The sequence below is a fragment of the Fonsecaea erecta genome, assembly GCF_001651985.1.
Source record: "Fonsecaea erecta strain CBS 125763 chromosome Unknown Scaff4, whole genome shotgun sequence".
NCBI lineage: Eukaryota > Fungi > Ascomycota > Eurotiomycetes > Chaetothyriales > Herpotrichiellaceae > Fonsecaea > Fonsecaea erecta.
Genome location: NW_017387247.1, coordinates 645,131 through 662,878, shown reverse-complemented (window position 1 = coordinate 662,878; position 17,748 = coordinate 645,131). Strand labels below are relative to the sequence as shown.

Sequence of the window (17,748 nt, the reverse complement as noted above, 5' to 3'; positions counted from 1 at the left end):
CTCGGTTGACTTTGTCACGCATCGCCTTCTGTCATCTTCGTCCTCACGTCTCCACTTGTCGTCGAATAAAGACCGATCCCAAGCGTGTTAATGAGCCTGTTCACTTGCTGACAGTGACCACAACCTTGACCACCGACCGAACCCTCTGTCTCGGCCTCCCCTTCTACGACGTGTACATCTTCACAGAGTCAGATATCCCGGCCTAGGATCGACGACGAAGTCACGCAGAGCCATCGCTCTTCTATCATGACACCACAATAGGTTGTCCCTGTTGCGCAGGCCGAACACCTTCCGGCCTCCAAAGATGGGGAACGCCACCTCAGCTCCTCGTGTCCCGGCCGATGATGACCTAATGGAGGAATCAAGGAATACGCTGACTGGCACAGGAGTCGCAGTTGGCGGGACGGGCGCGGAGGGTAGGAGTTCGCGACTGGCGAGACGGAATGCCCAGTCGTTGAGAATCGCAGGCCAGAGGGCTAGCACTATTTACGACAGTTTCCGACGCCACCGATCCGCCGAGTCAGTTACATCACGTCCGAATGCAGGCCATTCGTTGTCCTCTCCTTCCGAGACTGAATACGAACAAGAGAACAGACCGCTTGTAGGTCCGGAGGATGTGGACGTGCCAGATGCAGAGGCTGTCGCGACACCTATACTGTCGCCATCCCCGAGCAGGAGAAGGTCCACAATGTCAAGGTTGGGCTCAAGGCTGCTTCCAGACTCTGTTGCAAGAGGGTTGTTAAACAGTGGAGAGGAGACCCTGGAGGAAGGCCGGGCGTTGCGGCATGGAATCTCAGGGCGGCTACGCCCTTCCGTTTACGAGCGGCCGCCGAATTCAGACTCCAACAGCCGAGTGTCGCTCACGGGCTCTATCAGACGACGAAGCGAGAATCGAACTGAATCCAGACGACGAGCCATCCGAGGACCATTTCCCGCCCTCCAAAGCCTAAATCAACAGCCGGAGCCTACGACTTCATGGCGAGACTCTACGGATGGTGATCTACGCGAGCTGCCCCAGCCTGCCGCTTCCGGCCTGCGACATCGAAACAGGTTCAGCAGAGTTCGGGAGTCCATGTCAATCTCTCAACGCATTTCGAGTCTGTTCCGGCAGTCCACAGAGCACCTGCAGTCCAGCCAGGGAGGCCGGGAGTCTCCTTCGCGGCCTGCGAGGGTGACTTTCGCCGATGAGTCTGATCACCTTCTTCCATCTATCGCTTCCGCTGACCAGCGTCATGAAAATGACGATGCTCCCCACGAGCTAGATGCAGTTGAGCCTGAAGCTCGAACCCTTTTGGCTGGACCCCGAGTCACTTCGGGGATGAGCACAATTCGGCGTTTCCAGCCTGGCCTCAGGTCACGATCAACGAGACTCATACGGAGAGGAGAGCATCCTCCTCTTTCACAAGTGCTCCAGCTTGCTGCCGCTGCCATCGCCGCCCAACTTTCCGGTCATGCCACAGCGGGCTCCACGGGTGCCCGCCACCTTGGTGGTGACACTTTTGATGGTAGTATTCAGAACTTTGTACAAACTCTCCAAGAAGCGGCGACAGCCCAGGCTGGAGAAAACATCGACATGAACTCGTCTGACGGTGATCTGCCGCCTGTGAACTTCATGAGAGTATTCCAATTTCCAAACGACGAAAATGGGTCGCCAATTGCATCGCAGGCAGAATCACGGGATGTTGATCAGATGGATTTAGATTCAATCGCAGGACCGGGTGAAAGCGACAGGTCCGTGACCTTAGTCCTTGTTGGGGTCCGATCCCTTCCCCACGGCCAGGACAGCACTGGCGGTGAGAATGGTACGCTGGGCCCGAGCCTCGACACCCTCTTGAGTCTGCCTTTCTTACCCCCAGCCAATGTTCTCCGCAACGGAAGCTCTGGAGCTTTGTTTAGGCGCTCAGATGGAAGAAATAGATCAAGCACCCGGCGACATTCGATGACCAACTTCAGCTTTCCCGCTCAATATGAGTCGCAGAGACACCAGCGCACTCGGACGCAGACCAGCCGCTTGTCCAGCCACTCAGACCAAACTGTCCCTACCACGCCTGACGCGGGTGCTTCCTCTACCTTGGTCTCAGAAACTCCTCCTGGTCCCATTCCTCCTCCATCCACTCCGGCTGACATCAGGAGTGGCCATGCTACTCCAATCCGACGACCATCCTCAGCATCGGCGACACCCAACCAGCCACTCTCTGAACTTGACGAGGATCGGTCACAAGAACATCTCGACAGCCGCTCTCCAGAGCCTTCATTCAATACCGCTCGTCAACGACGACGAAGTGACTCTGAGTTTGCTCGCCGACCAGAGCTGGGATCGGGTGCAGCAAGGCGCAACGGGATGGTCGAACCGGATCCTCCGCCAGCAGGGGCAGGGCGAAGTTGGCTGATCTACGTTGTGGGCACCAACGTTTCGGCAACCCACCCTGCCTTTGCTATGCCCAGCTTGTTTACTGACAATCCATCCTATGAGGACATGCAGATGTTGTCAACTCTCCTAGGGCCTGTCAAGCCACCTGTTGCAACCCAGGAAGATGTGAGCGCTGCTGGTGGAGTCTTTCGACTCGTCGTTCAAGAATCGGGCTTCCTTGGGGAATCCGTCTCAGATAGCGATGACTCAGCACTCATCATCAATTTGGGAGAACGATGTCTCATTTGTTTATCAGACTACGCAGAGTCTGAAGAAGTCCGCCGCCTGGATAAATGCAAGCACGTCTATCATCGCGAATGTATCGACGAAGTGAGTTACTCCCCTGGATTGTGGGACATACCGATTTATTGACTTGAATACAGTGGCTCACCACCGGTCGGAACAGCTGTCCAATGTGCCGTGGCCAGGGTGTACAGGAACAGGGCCCATCTTCGCCTTCCCCGACGAATGCAGGAACAGCGTCCTCAGCCACCCCATGATCGGCCGGGTTGAGAAGAGCGTCTGAGATCTTGTACGGAAGCTCATGACACTTAACGAATTTTCTTGGAGCATTTTCTGGGACAAGCTATCCGTTTGGCGTACTTTGGGTAGCAATGGCGAAGAGAAGGCTACTGAATGGGAATGTGTGCAGTCTTTACAGATTGGGAACTCTGGAGAAGCGGGAGCTGGTCAGCTTCCAGATTATCGGAAGCTGCTTTCATGGATCTGGGTCGCTCTCGTCGGACACGAAATTTGCTTGCGTTGTTACATAGCCAGGGCTTTGGGGGTTGGTCGGAGAGCTGGGAAGCTTGGAGACGAATCTCAACGGGAACGTGTATGTAAGGATCACCGCAGGGGCTGGCTCCTAATCAGAACTCGCGGACTTTCGTGACGCAGGGAATGAGTATGAGTCTTACGTTTTACAGATGTACCGAGCACCTTGTCACCACTATTGCCTTTGGTTTGTTCCCGCTCTTGTCGTTCCCGTTGACCAAATTTAATCCTTCCTTCAGATGCGTTTTGTCTGCGGTCCGCAAGCAGGCCAGGGATTGTGAAACACGGAACTTTGCATTGGAGCAGCAAGCGAGGATTCGATACGAGCCTTGCCGCGCCTCCGGAATGGGAATCGATTCGTGCTAAGTGCTTGTGGGGGCGACTTGTGTGACTTTGATGACCGCCTGAGACTCAACTTGAAAGTTTGTTCTAAGGAGGCGGGAAGCACATGGGAGGGTGGAAACAAAATGGCAAGAAGTCACTACAAAACTAGTGGCTTTGTTGCAATTCCACATTCGACGTCTTCATTTCTGTATTGGGAACCCACCGGCAGCAGACGAAACAAAGGTTGTTCACTTTACCTTACACTACGCATCCATGGCCCATGGGCCCCCCGACTCACGCTGCGATCCCTGTCCTCTCCTCTCATCCACTTTCCTCGATAGCTGCCGTAGCCAGCCTGGGCCGTCGTCATCGATTTTCGGTCCTCTCCGTCTGTCAGAGAAACACGGGGTCTAGGCAGCAAGAATACGGCTTGATAAGCGTCTCATCGAGATCAGAGATGATCCAAGGTGACCGGAAGTTACCAGCGAGTCATGTTCGCCTTACTCCTGGAGGCCTCCGAATCGCCTTCCCACCCCGTCCTTCCCGGTAGCTTCTGCCTCCATGTGGGTAGACCGACGGAAATACTCGGCTCAATACAACATTGGGTACAAAAAATGCAAAAGGACACAAGCACTGGCGTCCTCAGAAGCCAAGCCGCCGTGTTACTCGTTGACCAGGCCTCTGGACGGCCAATAGACTTTGGTTTGAGGCAAATACGGAGTGCACAACGGCGTTTCGGGACACCCGGTTGAGATGATGAGAATCCATCTCTCTACGAGCGACACCGGCTTGGTCACCAAGGGCCCTGACTGGACAGCGGACGGGCGTCCGTGCCCTCTCACCCTCTCATCCCTTCAACGCCAGAGCTTGCCAAACAGAAAAAAGTGGGCTTTTTGACTACTGGGGTGACAAGCAGGATCTGCAACCAGGGTGAACAGTGACCAGAGCAGAAGCTGTGCGTCCCCGAGAACAATGCTAGGCAAATACTCCGCTCACCATTGGCTGTGAGCAGCTGCGTCCCCGACCAGTTTGACACGCCTATCGACACTAAAAAGCCGTTTCTGATGCTAGTACTTTGGCCACGCTACTATCCTGACAGCTTTTGACTCGGTCCAAGTCTGAGCGAATCAACCCGCTACTACTATTAGGTGGAGTGGGAGAGAAGCCAGAATGGGCACTTCGCAGTCTCTCCCTCGCTCGTTCCCCGGCCCCCAAGAAAACGGCGGTGCAGCTCAAGCCCTATCACCACCTGTCAACCCGACCCTACTCGTGCTTGTGGAAGAGGCTTGCGAACACATGCAAGAGCGTCCCACAGTACGCAATCTCGTCAGCATTGGGACTTCCCTCGTGCCATTCCTAGGTGCAAAGGATACAAAGGAGGCATGGGGGCAATGCTTGCGCACCGGGTTAGAAAATTGCCGGTCAATGCTCCAGAGAGTTGAAAATTACAACGGTATGGGGGTTGTTCAGTACAGTGCGCCCCCGTACAGATCAGGAGATCAGGAGATCGACCAGATAACCCTGGTGACCCCGACCATATGGTCTTTAGGCCCTTGCCGAATCCGCGACCCCTTCGTGGTCCCTGCTGCTTCTAATTCTGCTTCATGGCAGCCTCCTCCTGAGGCCCAGCACAATTTAAGCTAGTCGGGGATATCCCAGGGTCAAGATGGCGACCAACTCCACATCAATTACCGTTTCCATGACCCAGAGAAAGGTGCCAGGACGGCGCCACTGATGCTATGGACGAGCCCTCCGGAGCAACTGTCCAACACCCAACTTGTACGGACCGAGAAACGTGGCTTTAGCTTTGGCCGCTGATGCTTGCTAGGCATGCCCCAATGCCCGCTGAGCCCGTTGGGCCGCTCATTCACTCCCCCCTGACTTCGCACTGATATCAGAAACTGGTCCCGACGATCCTGATCACTACACGTATATCGACAACTTTACAAAGGTATATTTGATGTGTTACATACCCTGATCCACCAAAGTGTACTATTATGTAGAGAGCGCAGTCAAGATCAGTAGAAGAAGTCCCTGGGAACAAACGCCTCAGAAGACTTTGTGGGGTTCTTTATCCCCGTCAACACGATCGCCCCTGGCTGCGATGCATTATCCCAGACGAGGAAAATGATGGGTCGTGTTCCCCGTACGAGGTAAATGCCACACAGGTGCACCGATACTTCCGCCGGCCAGCATGAACAGCCGAATTCGGTACAGGCCAATTTGCCTCTGCCGCCATGATTTGGGTTCCGGCCATGGATATCTTACAAGGCCCTGGTTTACCAGAGCCAGGTCCCCTTCCCACCTGGTCTCCTCCCACGAATTCTGGACAAGAGACAAAAGCTACTGCGACCACACTGTGTCGGATGCTCGCATCCCTGGGGTCAATGCTATGAGAGGCCCACGCTGTCTGTTCCAAAAGTCCGCGATCGTCTGTCTTCAGATCAGATCCTCTAGGCCCAACACACGATGGGTTTCCACTAATGTTCTCTGAATGATACTGTCCTGTACCTACAGCAACATCACCCATATGTGTTGCAGGTGCGGCTCTCCCTTGGGGGCGATTGTGGTTTGTGCCGAATCCAGAAATTTCCGATTCCGCCGTTCATGCCGGGTTCAAGTGCATGGCTTGTGGACTTGTCTTAGGGCTCCTAAGCCCAGAGCCATGGAGCTTGTGGTCGATTCTGGACGCCCGGTGGGCCGCCCATTGATCGACGTTCGGGATCGACCTCAGACAACCCCAGTCAAGTCTCGGGTCTGAGTTCAGGTCTGACGACACTACTACATGACCACCACCTGAAAGTGTGCTTGGAGCAAGCAGCAGGACCCCTGTCGTGCCAAAAATCCACCGTCGCGGTATAGCGCTTGTGCAATCATTCGCTACTTTTTGGCCATGGGGCCTAACAGCAGAGCCAGGAGGGGTCCCCCTTCCAACTTCGAACCTTCGAGTCTTGACCTCTTCATTTCTGGACAACCTTCAAGCTTGTGGTACAATAGCAATCTGTGCCCGTGTCTAGATACACCTTCATCTTCACCTCGTACTGCGCATATCCCTTCCCCATTTCAAGCCCGGATGCAAATCGGCATCAGATTTTCTCCCCTCAATCCCAGAGAAATGCTTTAACGGTCTGGCTGATCCTCTGATAATCGTTGGTCACTCGCGTCATAGCCGGCATTGGCTGGCATCTGCGAACTCCGACAACTTGCCTGGCCACCCCAGGTGTGCGGCATTCTGCGCTGCTCAAATCGCAGCCCAGAGATCCAGTGCAGGCCCAGCGCGATTGCAAGTGCGGCGAGACTCAACGAGACCTGCCTGGATTCCCTTCGGTCCGGCCAGTTCTCGATGTCATATCGCGCCTTTGAAAATTTTGCCGCCGCATCAACGCTAAGCCATTGTCAATTTCTGGCCTGTGCTGAAGCTATCCGTCTCTTACGCGCTTTGCTCTGCGACTGAGACTCTGCGACTGGTTTTTGTTTTCTGGAGATCTGGGGGATTTGGACGGCAAGCGCTGGCAGTTGGGCTGAGACAAGCGTATGGAATATCAGTTGTTGTTACACCGAGCTCGATTGAAGCGATTTCCAGTATCGTCATTCCTTGGTCGTTCGACAAGACGCCTTCGGTCGCAGCGACAAATCCGTCGTACCACAAAGTAGTGGTTTGATTTCTGGAAGTATTGGTGACCAGGAAGTCCATCCAGGGGTACGGCATTCTGCGAGCGAGTGCACGAGGACAAGAACAAGTATTTGTTTCTACCTGTTGGCGAATACCTCTTGACCTGTGTCACAATCAGCGATTTGGAATTGTGCAACTTGCGCATTCAGGCATGAGCGGCCCCTACGACCATGGCATGAATATGCCAATCCCTAATATACTGGATGGAGCCTATTCGATCTACGATGGCACTTTCAACGCGGCATATCCCCGGTTGTCAGGCCCTCAAACTCATTTTGACGGCGTTGGCTTCTGGTACAATCCTACCAACACTGAACAGCTTTATGACAGGCAGGCCAGCCTGCTCACCGGCCGTCGTGCAGCGGCACCTGCAAATAGCATGGACTCTTCCGCTGTCAAACACCGTCGTACTCGCAGTGGTTGCTTTACTTGCCGCAGCAGAAGAGTGAAGGTACGATCATGAATCCTGTCATGTGGACTATTCCCTTGCTGACCCCCTGGTAAAGTGCGACGAGACAAGGCCTGTTTGTGACAGTATGTGATTCTTCCGATCGCCACAGAGTACGTTACTGACCCCTATTCCAGGATGCAAGAAGGGGAATCGTGATTGCGAATTTCCGCAGACGACCGCCACCACGAAGCGATCCAAGCAAAGCGACAGTCGCGGCACCAAGGACCAAGGGGCGAAGCATGATATCAAAGACGAGAGCATGACCGGCTTGCCTACAATAAAAGACGAAAGTGAGGAAGACGAGTCCCCACTGTCTCCGACGACCACACGACCACCACCGCAGCGAAGCGACAGCGGCCAATCAGTGCCACGCAGCACAAAAGCCAAGAATGCATCAGAGACATCATCTGGCGTCAAGGATCAGACCAGTCCGCAATCAAGCGAAGCATCGGATGCTCGCTCAAGAGACGATACGCCCGCATCATCACTGCGCACACTTGGAAATTCTGCAGAAATGCAAGCACGACAAGCAAAGATAAAGTCCTTGAAGCCAGATCTCCAGAAGTATCTGCAATTCCAGCAAGAGTATATGACCTTTTACCACTACTTCTTCAAACTCGACCCGACGGACTTCGTACATGCAGAGTTTATCGACCTTGCCTTGACCTATGAGCCGCTGCTGTATGCTGCCGTGGGGTTTGCTGCGTACCACTACGAGCTGCAGCAGCCTGAGCCCAAGTTGTCGCATTTCTTATGGTATCACAGCAGGTCGCTGTCGATGCTGAGGAAATCGTTGGAGAAGAACACAAAGGTCACCGAGGCCACTCTGCTCACTGTTTTGCAATTGGCGACTTTCGAAGAATATATTGGCGATTGGGTAAATCTGGTTGGCCATCATCGTGCGGCTCTTACCATGGTGCGTGATCTTTACACCCCGGGTACGATGATGGAGACCGACCTGGGAAGACGTATCTTCAGCTGGGTCGCACGCTTGGATATCATGGTGGGTCTGATGGCGGGCAACGAAACGCGACTGGACCGGCAGTGGTTCGAGGCAAACGCTGCATGGTACCACAGTCAAGTCGAGACCGACCCCGAGATGGACGTCGATATCGAAAATACCATGGCATACTTCGTGTCATCGAATCGACTGATCGGCATGGACATTGCTGCTTTGTTTGCCAAGTTTAGTAAAAGGGAAATGAGCGTGGAGACATTTTGCGCAGAAAACAGTGAGATTGTTGAAAGGGTCGAGGCTATGAAACGCCAGATTGAATTGTTCAACGACGAATACTACAGGGTGCAGGAATTCGCCGTCGAGAAGGCTCGACCTTTGACCGAAGAAGACATTGTCAATCCTTATGTCCCGGGAGGCTTGTTTAAAGATGCACTGTGGCCCTTGAACTTTATGTGGATCGACTGGTACAGCATTGAGCTGTTGCAGAGATACCAAACAGCGGTAATGCTTCAGCAGCCGATGCCTCCTGAATTGGAGCAAATCAGCCTGGAACAATGTCGCATTTACGAGGCCATGGAGCGGTGGCCGGATGCTCCGAACGGATCCATCTTGGGCGCACATGCGCCTTTGGGCCTCGCCACAGTCTTCCTGAAGAAAGATCCCAGACACGTCATGTGGGCGCGAAGAAAATTCGCCGCTGTGGAAAGACAGGGCTACATTTTTCCACCGTCCTTTCGACAAAAAATGGCCGAATTGTGGGGTCTGACGCGCGACGAAGTTGGCGAAAATGAAGCTGTGGAAAACTGGTGGCTGCCTAATGACGAAGGCAACATTCCCATGTTGAAGGAGATCCGCAAAGTGGTGAATGAAAGGCATGAGAGCGATACGATTACCAGCGTGGAGTCTCTTGCCAGCGTCAGGGACCTGAAGGCGATTTTTGAAAAGCTGGATCTTCGAACCCAATCGGCTGGAAGATCAGGCGCTAGTGACGGCCAATTCAGTCCAAAGAGCGATACCAGCGGTGGACTGAGTGACCGTGCAAGCAATCCCAGTTTCAGTCCTACCAGCGTGAATTTCGGTGACGTGACAAGAGGCAGCAGCATATCGGGAACTGTGCAAGAAGGAGGCGGCGCTCAGAAACGGAGAGAAAAACGGTCTGGTTCAACTTCGTGAGGAGATAATCAAAGTGACGGCCATTGCTTTCCAGCAGCCTCGTGGGCAACGATACATTTTCATGTGCTAACGATTCAAAGACTACGGATAAACAGAATGACCAAGGAGGCCTGGATTGCTTTCAGACGCCTCATCAAAGGGAACGGACGCTCCGATAATGTGCTCCATGGCTTCACAGAGTGTAACCAAAGGTACGGGTGCCTGGTCCCGGAGGTGTCATGTTGACTCCCTAGGCAGACGATCCTTCGATTGGATTTATGCCTTTCATCGCTGCACCTCTTTTATTCTCTTCTACACATAGGCGCCTGTCGCCTTACAATGTTTCAACACTGCTGGGAGGGAAGTTTTTTTTTGGCGACGGCACAACCTTGGATTTCGACCACGGAAGAATCCTGCCCCGATTCAAGATTTCTGTCTCGACTCTGTCCGCAACCTGCCTCTCGAGGCGACAGTGTTGAATCGCGGGCAGGGACTCAAACATCTGCAAAGGTTCATCACATTATGAACGGAGCTTTCTCGCCCTTTCCACTCTGGAGTGTATATAATATCTGTTCTCATCCACAAAAGAAGTGTCCCGTGCTCTAGGCTGCTCACGCCCGTCGAGCCAATTTTGATAATGAGGAAAAGATGGGGGGAAATGAAACGGAAATGGTCACATCAGACTTTTTTGTCTCTCCTCTTTCCTTGCACATTAGTACAGAGCACTTTGCTTTTGGGTTCACCACTGGGGGCAAACTCACAAAGCCAACCAATCAATCCGCCAGTCCGACCAAATACGTCAAGAGCGTGGTCCCAGGTCAGGTTCACGGATCAGGGGGTTGGTTCTCTGGAACGTGGGACGTGAACGTCTACTAAGCAACGACCGTTAGTTTCTCTCTAGGGCGTTGCCAGCCCAAGACTGTTACATTTAACGTTAGCAAAAATAAAAGACCCAAAGCCCAGAGGCATCCCCGGCACATCTTCGTCCAGAAATCAGACAAGTGGTCGCCCAATATAACCCACCCCTTTACTTGGGCCTCGTCGTCAGAGAACCCAACCACCTCATCTTCCTCACTATGTGCCTACCACCCACTCACTCCACTGCACGAGGAACATGGGATCTCTTGGGATGGGCCTTTGAACAGTGGGCGTCGAACAACAAACGGCGTACCTCGTATTCACGCTTTAGTTCGTGTCCTGCCTGGGTCAGTCGTTGCTCGTGACCAGGATCTTTCTGTGACCCGCGTCGGGACCCCAGGCGCGACTCAAAACCAGGATTCTATACTGAGACAACCTCGACCCATCGGTGAAATCGAATGCTTGCTGAAAGAGAAAAGAGACCAGCGAAAGCATCATCGTCTTGTTTTTTCCTTTTGTTTTTTCGGCAAAGTGGCCCACCTGTGCCAGAACTGGCGGGCGCGCTTTTGCAGGTACTTCCCGCGTGGTGGCTTGCCGGCGTTGTTTTTAGTCCAATAGAAATTGTCTTGTTCTTGTCTGTCTTTTGATGTCCGTCTCAGGTAGTCTTCTTCGAACATGGAGACTCTCCATCGTTGCGTCTCGAGTCTCTGAAACGGTCCACATAGCACGGAGGACTAAGGTGGTTGCGGTTCAGCTTGTTTTAGGCCCACATTAAGTTGGATTCTTCCTTCGAGTTGCCGCTAGGCTCGACGAGCACAAGTTCGCTCCGTCGATGTGAACAAGGCACTGGGGCTCCCCATGACTGTGACCTCGGACTGTGGTGGATATCACACCAAGGCCTAGTCTCACTGGCATTGGGAGGTGCACATTTCGCGCCAACACTCGACCAGAGCGAGAAATGAATACGAGGTTATGCAAAGGCACGGAAAAGCGGACGCCTTTAGCCTTCTGACGCCGTCGCAGAGTGTCCCGTTCCAGGCGAAACTGCCTCTTGAAACTGCAACGTAGTCACACGGGATGCTTCATCCAGTCTAGGCCCGTGGAGTCTTACACCAAAGACATATTTCTCCGAGACCCCTGAAATAACTCCTCAACGTGCCTAACATGTGGGATGTGGGGGGGCCATGTAGGAGATAAAGAGGGAAAGCGTTGAACGGAGTACCCTTCGATAGCATATCATTGGTAAGACTTGGTGGTGTGTTGACTTGGGAGCTCTTGCTCCTTGTGGTGCCGTACCCAGGCTCGCTCACACAGGCCCCCATGAGATACCACTTGGAGGTTGGGTGATTGCACAAAGTACTAATCATCTTGATGCTTTTTCTTCCTAGCGTACCGGCCAGAGCCGTTGATCATGGGCACTTTGCTTGCAATACCGCCGCAAGCCATTCATCAAGTGGGTGGTTGTGTGTGTGTGTGCCGGTACAGCGGACTCACCCGCTGTTGCCGTTGGGTAGACCCAGCTTTTCAAGACCGCCCGAAGCTGGTTTCACATGTCTTGAATGGATAATGTCAGAGGGTCCATCGATGATCCTCCCCGCATGATCACCTCCACGAAGCTGAGGAGACTCTGCTGTGTCGTTTGACGAGTCAGGGACGCCGAGCGAGCCCAAACATTCTCATCAAAGAGGACCTATAAGAAGTGCCGCGAAAAGACCGAGGCCGATGAGGGCGTACGCACTGGAAGCTCCCAGGACATGCCCCTCGCCGCGTTGCAGTCTCACAGGGTGATCACCATCCATCTCCAGTCGGCTGCTGTTCTCACACTGCACCAATGTTGACAACCAGGGAACAAAGAGTTTAGTGTCGAAGTTTGCGAGACCAGCCAAGAAGGCAGACTCCCTAGAGGCCAATACTTTTCCAGCCCGAAGTGGGAGGGGCACGCAAAGAAGCTCTTCTCTCGTACTGTACATACATTTAGTCTTTGTTGAAGGCTGTCCAATGAACAGGCCTCAGCCATGAATGGGTGTCGTGCAGTTGGAATAGTTTTGTTCGTTGGGAGGTGTGCCTACTATAAGTAGAATGGTCAATATTCTTCAAGACACAGAAATCCTTTCCAGGGTGACCTCCGATGCGCGGCATAAATTGGGCGGACCACAGACCACAGCAAGTCCTTGTGGTAAGCGAAAGTATACCGAGTACGAGGTAGAGGGAATGTTTATTGATTTGGCAAGCTCGTGGTGATCGTATGGAGAACCCCTTGGGCGAACGTAAGAAGTGCCCAACCCGCTGCGAAGGGCTCTCTGATGCAAGCAATCCAACTCGCAGGGGTAGTTTAGCCATCCATCCGGACACGGAGGATGCCCGGCCCCGGTTCTTGGAGGGCTGATGCTTCGAGGCAACGTCCCGGATCCAACTCCATCAGTCCCAGGTCCACCAGCCCAGGAGTCACTATCATCCACATAAGCGAGGAGATGGGACAACTGCTCTAATCGAGTGCTATCTCCATGCTCGGCCGATCTCAATCCTTAGGAGAGTGAAAAGGAGTCACACAAGGTCCAACTCGACGGACCGAGGTGACAATCAGGCGACAGGGGCTTGATGCGGCTTCTGAGGGTCGACAACGAACGAGCAACAGGGGGAAGTTCTGTTCCAGGAGGATGTCGCTTCGCTGAATTGATACACGAGAGCTTTCACGCAGAACGATCACCTCTTTTGTCACACCGGCTAGTGCGAGCGGGTAAATATCTTGTATACCTATCCCTCGTGAGTCTTCTCCCCAAAGGCTGCACGTTTCCGCCACTGCGCGTCAACACTTGATTTTAGGCTTTGCCAGCGGAATCGGTCACGATACTCTGATGTTATTCCGTCTGACGGGGAGGCGACCGTGCGAACCTGGCAGAGATGGATTTAGCTGTGTGCTTTAGTACCGCCTAGCATCCAGTCTCGATGGCTCGAACTAAGCTTCGCGTACCCATTTTCGCGATGACAGCCAGTTCATAACCATGGCTTGGAATTATCGTTTCGTGATTGAGCACCGTGAAGGTCCTGAGAATGGAAAGCCCTCGCAGACGACGTGCCTCGACAGTCCGTCATCTGGATAGCATGGCTATGGTATGTCAAAGATGAACCTGAATCTTCTCAGATGTGAGAGCGCTTCACAACTGCTGGGTTTTCGGCCTCCACGCGGTCGCGATGCAAGGGCGACGATCGCAACAGTGGCGAACATAACTGAAGAGTCAAGACCGAGGAGAATCTGTGGCAGGAGTAGACTGACGGCGGCAATGACAAGCCCTGGTTGCCGCCAACGAACAAACGGAAGTCCTCTCCGGTACAAGAGAAACTGGTTTAACAATAGGTTAAGAAACAAGAATCGACTATTTTCTGATTGCTCGAATTACTTCACCTGGTATCCATTGAGGCGCGCATGCCGAGGGGACTGAGGTATCCAGACGATATGTCGCCCCAAGGTGGGCTTGATATCATGGCAAAGAAGCGAAATGGCAAGAGTCGATGAGGATAAAGTCACTGATCCCCATGGAGAGCAGCAAGGATCCGAACCGATGATCTTCAGAAGTGAAGCCCAGTCTTTGGTGGGTATAAGTTACCGCCTTCCGTCGAGTGGCATCCCTTGTTTCCCTATGGCATCTTGGGCTACCCAGCAAAGGTGCATGAGTGCATGCTTCTGTTTCGCAGTCCTCTATCGTGAGAAAAGTTGGTACTTGTAGAAATTCTGTATGCGTCACGGAAAGACCATATAAGCGACGTTGATGTCAGTAGGTCCAGGTGATACGAAAAGGTAAATGGCATAGCACCCACGGTCTGAGAGAGGACCTGAATCGAGGAGGACAAGATGGTCGTCGTGAGCATTGTGTGACACCGAAGAGTGTGAGTGTCTAGCTGCGCCGCTGGAGACGGAACGAGGTCTGGGCTCGGCGCACTTTCCGTATCTGGATGCGCGACAAATAATTTTCCACCGCGTAATGCAACGACGACCATGGATTGGTTTCAAAAACACTACGAACCTGCTTTGAATTCACCGACAGATTTCTCTATTCGCGTATTCCACATAGAACCCCTATTTCCCGGGTCATGGACTCGTATCGCCCTTCTGGCGAAGATCGCCGGCCTCATCGAGACAGCGACTCTTACCGACCCCGCCACTACGAGCCTCCACCCCCGCCTCGCGCTTCATTGCATGACCGCCCTCAGATGTATTACTTCCAAGGCTCGCGCGACAGAGACCCACCAGGACCATCTAGCTATCGACCGCGATCTGATTATCGTAATGGGCGATCTCAGCTTCCACGACGAGACCAGGCTCGTAGGCCTCCGCCACTGTTTCCCAAGACAGCAGCAAATAGGCCTTTGATGAAACTTCGCCACGACGACTCCACTGATTCATCCCTTACCGATGTCAACTCGACCAAGTTTCGCAATGTCGATGAGCTCACTGACAGTGAAGAGGAGGACATGGCGCAATCGGAGGACGAAGAGGTGGACCTGCGAGCCAACAAGCGTGCCAGACTGAATGGACCCGAATCTACTGCAGCACCTGCTCTACCAAAATGGTCAAATCCCGATCCATACACATCGCTTCCTCCCCAAGCAGAGACAGGGGCCAAACGCATTGATGTCGTCAAACTGATTCGGAAAGCGCGTATCGATGGCACCCGCAGTCTCGAAAACGTCAATATTTCCCACGACTTCATCTCCTTTGATAGCGATGAACACAAACCGATTGAGCCTTTTGTGTCTCCCCTACCCCTTTCAAACACTCCGACGGCGCCCAAGGCACTTGCGCCTCAAGCACAGGTCAAAACCACTGTTACAGGCAAGAGAAAGCGAGACACTTCTCTTGGTAGCGAAGTACCACTGCCACATTCTGACAACCAGATTTATGCCGATCGTCATGTGCAAGAACAGTGGAGAGCCGCACCTGGAGTTGATACGACACCGTGGCTTGCCGCCCATCCTCCCCGTAACATTCCTTTAGTTGCGTAAGTTTGCACAAGTATTCTTACACTTCGCAGCTAACCGCCACAGCTTCCACAAAGAGATCATTGACTTCTACGACTGGGTCAAGCCGAAGCCACACGAGGAGGAAGTCCGTGACGAGGTTTTTCGACGCCTCAATACCGTCCTGAAAGGTTTTATGTACGGAGAATTGCGGGCGTTCGGATCTTATGCCGCTGGTCTGTACCTGCCCACCGCAGACATGGACCTGGTCTACCTCACTCGCAATTTTAGACCTGGCCGATTTTCACAGGATGATTCGAGGCGACTTGTCTACGGCTGTGCCAAGTTTCTCAGGCAGAAGAACATTGCTGAAGGAGTCGTGGTACCTATCCCCAAGGCCAAAGTCCCAATCATCAAGTTTGTCGACAGAGTCAGCGGCCTTAAGATTGACCTCTCTTTCGACAATGATACCGGCGTTGTTGCTATTGATACATTCCACAAATGGAAGCAGGAATATCCAGTTATGCCCATCATTGTGTCCGTGGTGAAGCAGTATTTAATGATTCGAGGGCTTAATGATGTTTCAACTGGTGGCTTGGGTGGCTTTTCCACTATCTGTCTGGTCACTAGTCTGCTTCAACATTTGCCAGCTCCTAAGCAGCCAATCAACCTCGGCGACATCCTATTGCAGTTCTTCAACTACTACGGGAATCTCTTTGATAAGGAGTCGGTGGCCATCAGACTTGATCCACCTGGATATTTACACAAGGTATTTGCGTCCATCCTATCTCGTTCCTACTAACCTGTTGCTGCAGGCATCTTATCGTCCTCGACTCGCTGACAAAGAGTCGAAACGGCTTACTATCATTGATCCAAATCGAGCGGACAACAACATCTCAGGAGGGACTAAAGAAATCGATAAGATCTTCAAATGCTTTTCTGAGGCATACAAGGCGCTTATGAGTCGACTGTCTGCTTACGAGAAGCGCAATCCGCAGGCTCCTCAGAGCAGCTTTCTGGAATGTCTCGTCGGTGGCAACTTCACGCTTTACGACTTTCAGCGAAAAAAATTGCTTGATCTTTGCTCCAACCGCCGCGATTCGGCTGTGAAGAACAGAGGATACGTGTCTGAGATGTCTGATCGACCCGCTGTTGTCCAAGCCAGTGGCAAACGGAACGTACGTTAATAGATGCTGTTGCGCAGACCAAGAAGCTTGACGTATTCTAGGATCAACCGGACGAACCTGGAGGCTTCGCAGAGAGAACAGCTGCACAGGCGAAGAAGCTTGGGAAAGGCGAGAGACGAGCAAGACGGCTCAAAGACCTACGACCCGATCTCGCACCGTCAATACGGAACACCATTAGCCTCATTGATGCTATGAAGATTGGAGGTTACAAAACACCAAAAGAGATGGATAATGACCTCCAGATACGAGAAGCGGCGGCGGCGAAGATTGCTGCTGCCAGAGTCGATTGAGACCAGCCCGGAGCATTTGTCAGTTGAATCACTCTTACGAGTTACCATATCACAAGCTGGCATGCGATGGTGTCGACATTACTCAGTGTTCGAGCTGTTTGCCGCATATTGATTACCTGGTAACTGATCAGAGCATCTTGACATCCGAGCGTGTGCTTCCCACATCACACCCTCTTGAAAATGATTCTTTCAACTTTGGCATTTTTCCGTCCAGCCTAACCTCGGCCCTGCCATCCATGTTATAATATGGAGACTGCTGACAAGCTTACAGAACGTTCTCACAACTACACGACTTGTCGTCTGCAACGGTGGTCAGATCACGAAGTCGAGCCCAAAGCACCATGGGCGACCGTCCACAACCTTCGCCATTCTTCTCCCTTCTTTCCCGTCTTTGGGCTCTTGCGTGATCCTTTGCTGTGAAGAGGTAACTATTTTCAAATTTCGAAGCCTATTGAAGATCGTTCAGGCTCACGTCGCCTCCATTGTCGCCGCGGTTGATCCTGAATCGAAATATCTAACAGCACATGATTCCTCGAGCCCCAATGCACCGTCAGGCGCCTAGACGCCAACATGTTCAGGGCTCTCTTGAGCACACAGCGGCCGTCGCCACACCAGTGGTGCCTAGCAGTGCTCCTGAGCTCCATCTTGCTGCCCCTTTTCTCATTGTCAAAGTGCTACATGCACTCTGGCGGAGAGGAAGACTCGGTGGCAGACC

At 52.9% G+C, this 17,748-nt stretch overlaps 4 protein-coding genes across 4 annotated transcripts; 3 read left to right on the top strand and 1 right to left on the bottom strand.

Moving 5' to 3' along the window:
- Window positions 1-304: 304 nt before the first annotated feature.
- Window positions 305-2,936, top strand: AYL99_04987 (hypothetical protein; the record flags this gene model as incomplete). The annotated part of the gene is made up of 2 exons (XM_018836499.1): window positions 305-2,729; window positions 2,794-2,936. 2 exons carry the CDS (start codon window positions 305-307, stop codon window positions 2,934-2,936), a joined length of 2,568 nt encoding a protein of 855 aa, XP_018693352.1.
- A 3,692-nt stretch (window positions 2,937-6,628) lies between these two features.
- AYL99_04986 (hypothetical protein) lies at window positions 6,629-7,217 on the bottom strand (the record flags this gene model as incomplete). Its single annotated transcript, XM_018836498.1, has 2 exons — window positions 6,629-6,893; window positions 6,943-7,217. The coding sequence occupies 2 exons, from the start codon at window positions 7,215-7,217 to the stop codon at window positions 6,629-6,631; spliced, it is 540 nt and encodes a 179-aa protein (XP_018693351.1).
- A 115-nt stretch (window positions 7,218-7,332) lies between these two features.
- Window positions 7,333-9,763, top strand: AYL99_04985 (hypothetical protein; the record flags this gene model as incomplete). Its single annotated transcript, XM_018836497.1, has 3 exons — window positions 7,333-7,632; window positions 7,688-7,715; window positions 7,767-9,763. The coding sequence occupies 3 exons, from the start codon at window positions 7,333-7,335 to the stop codon at window positions 9,761-9,763; spliced, it is 2,325 nt and encodes a 774-aa protein (XP_018693350.1).
- Window positions 9,764-14,689: 4,926 nt separating this feature from the next.
- On the top strand, window positions 14,690-17,033 carry AYL99_04984 (hypothetical protein; the record flags this gene model as incomplete). Its single annotated transcript, XM_018836496.1, has 4 exons — window positions 14,690-15,597; window positions 15,644-16,325; window positions 16,372-16,734; window positions 16,785-17,033. 4 exons carry the CDS (start codon window positions 14,690-14,692, stop codon window positions 17,031-17,033), a joined length of 2,202 nt encoding a protein of 733 aa, XP_018693349.1.
- Window positions 17,034-17,748: the final 715 nt, after the last annotated feature.